At 41.9% G+C, this 2,077-nt stretch overlaps 1 protein-coding gene across 1 annotated transcript in view; it reads right to left on the reverse strand.

Annotated features, from left to right (window-relative positions):
• Window positions 1-1,408: 1,408 nt before the first annotated feature.
• Window positions 1,409-2,077, reverse strand: part of LOC109461547 (transmembrane protein 236-like) — a 12,355-nt gene continuing 11,686 nt past the window's right edge. The window contains exon 3 of the mRNA XM_019757926.1: window positions 1,409-2,038. Within this exon, the coding sequence (XP_019613485.1) occupies window positions 1,409-2,038 (630 nt within the window). The remainder of the gene's footprint in view (window positions 2,039-2,077) is intronic.

Here is a 2,077-nt window from a genome sequence, read left to right on the forward strand (position 1 = left end):
CCACCAAACCCTCAGTTCTATAAGCCTGCTACGGAGGCTAGAATAATTGGCTATATGAGAGTGCACCCGTGGTAAAGGTAATATTTACCCTAGGGCAAATGAATTCTATGGTGGCCAAAGCCCCTGGCAAATATTCTCTCTATTTAGCAAATTTTACTATTTTCAACTGCCTTGTTTAATAGTCTGGTGGGGACAAAATACAGTATGTATATTGACTTACAAAGGAAGATATCCCTTGTAAGTCAATATACATACTGTATTTTATATTTTGGAGTCTAAGTACATATACATACATGTCGTACATACTTGCTGATTTGTCCCTAGTAAAGATGTTCCGTTGGTTGGACGGACTTTGTGAGAAATCGATCTTATCGATCGGTATTGATCTATCAGCGCTGCGGGGGGTCATTCTTATTCAGCTCGCAAAAATCACTACTGATTGAGCCATTAGTTGTTTTTCGTGTCTGAACTTTACAAATTTCCAAAAACCGTTCTGATAAGGCTTAATAGTATCTAGAACCGTGCATATGTATGGTTTGTGCAAACCCTGGGTCAAAGTATAACATTAAGAGACAGCAAAACATACAAAATGTAAAAAAAAAATCAAGCACGCGTGTATTGAGTTATCGATTCGTGTGTTTTAATCAAAGTTTGTTGTCTGAAACGATCAATAAAGCAAGTTCGTGGTCCGAGGGTTGATGTTTGAATTTATGTGTCATAATTTTACATTACTTACCTAGGCTAGGTATGCTTAGACGTAACTTGTTTATATCGTCCTATAATTTCCTTTTGTATAATTGTAGATAGAATGGGCTATGTCTAGTCACCTTGCTGTTTATGTTTACGTTTATGTTTCTTTTTCCGACAACAACACATGGACTTAGGAAAGGATCGGTAGGAAGGTTAATATTTTTAAGCTTACTACATCTTAGTCACGTAACGTTATGTACTTAATTTATCCGATAAACACTTCGCTGACACCATCCCCTACTGGTATTTACATTTGGAGTTTGGAGTATTTACAATCGATAATTTATCTTACTTGTTTTTTAGACGTCTTTTTAACGCTACAAAGTTACAGGACTGAAAGGGAACGGACTATCTTCCTGCCATTAGTTGATAGAATGAGCAACTTAATGTATTTTACACATACTGCAATACATTTTAGTAAGGTTTCCTACATATATACAATAAATCTCTGTCTGTATCACTAGAACTTACTAACGTGGGTCGTAGCACGATTTTGATGTCGTAGATTGTACAACGATTGTATTGCAATTGTACAACAAACGTGCGACGATTGTAGGACTATCGTGCGACGAATGTGCGACGATTGTACGACGATTGTACTACGATCGTGCGACGATTGTAAGACAATCTTACGACCATCGTGACCCGGTCGTGACTCTTAATAAAGGGTAGAACCAGGTCGCGACGAAATGGTAGAAAAGCTGGTCGTACTAACCGCGTCGTCGCGATTTGGGAAAGAGTATCTATTTCTGTTGAAAGCTCGCGATTTTATAATCACGACGATGAAGTTATAGTAAACGTAAAACGCGATCACGGCTAGATTTTTTAAAGGGTACACCACGCTCATTATCTCTATGCCAAATTTTGCAAGCAACGCTATGCGGAGGATCAAAAACGGTATTTCGTGCGTTGCCATGGATACTATAGGCAGAAATCTATGGTCGAGGCGAAGTATTGATTTAAACATGCTCAAGAAAGCGACGACGTAGATCGGAAAGATCCAGTACGTTCGGCAAACGTCGTGAAAGTTCGTGACCAATAGCAGCTCGAGGACGTCGTAGACCGCGAAGAACTCGGCCGAGAGGATTCGGGCGCGGTCGTCGTTTGACGTCAGCTTCGGCCGCGGCCTCGGGGAACTTCGGGACGACGAGAACGACATCGGGAAACTCCGGCGGATGGATACAGGCGTGTGCGGGGCGCTCGGGCCCGGCGGGTCACGCGGCGACTGCTCGTCCGTTGATTGGCTGCCGTCCGCACCGTCGATGGTGTAAACCGGATTCACCATTGACTGTGAGAAAGGAAATAGGACGTGACGTCATGACTTAAG

The sequence above is a fragment of the Branchiostoma belcheri genome, unplaced genomic scaffold, assembly GCF_001625305.1.
Source record: "Branchiostoma belcheri isolate BF01 breed outbred unplaced genomic scaffold, Haploidv18h27 scaffold94, whole genome shotgun sequence".
NCBI classification, from domain to species: Eukaryota; Metazoa; Chordata; class Leptocardii; order Amphioxiformes; family Branchiostomatidae; genus Branchiostoma; species Branchiostoma belcheri.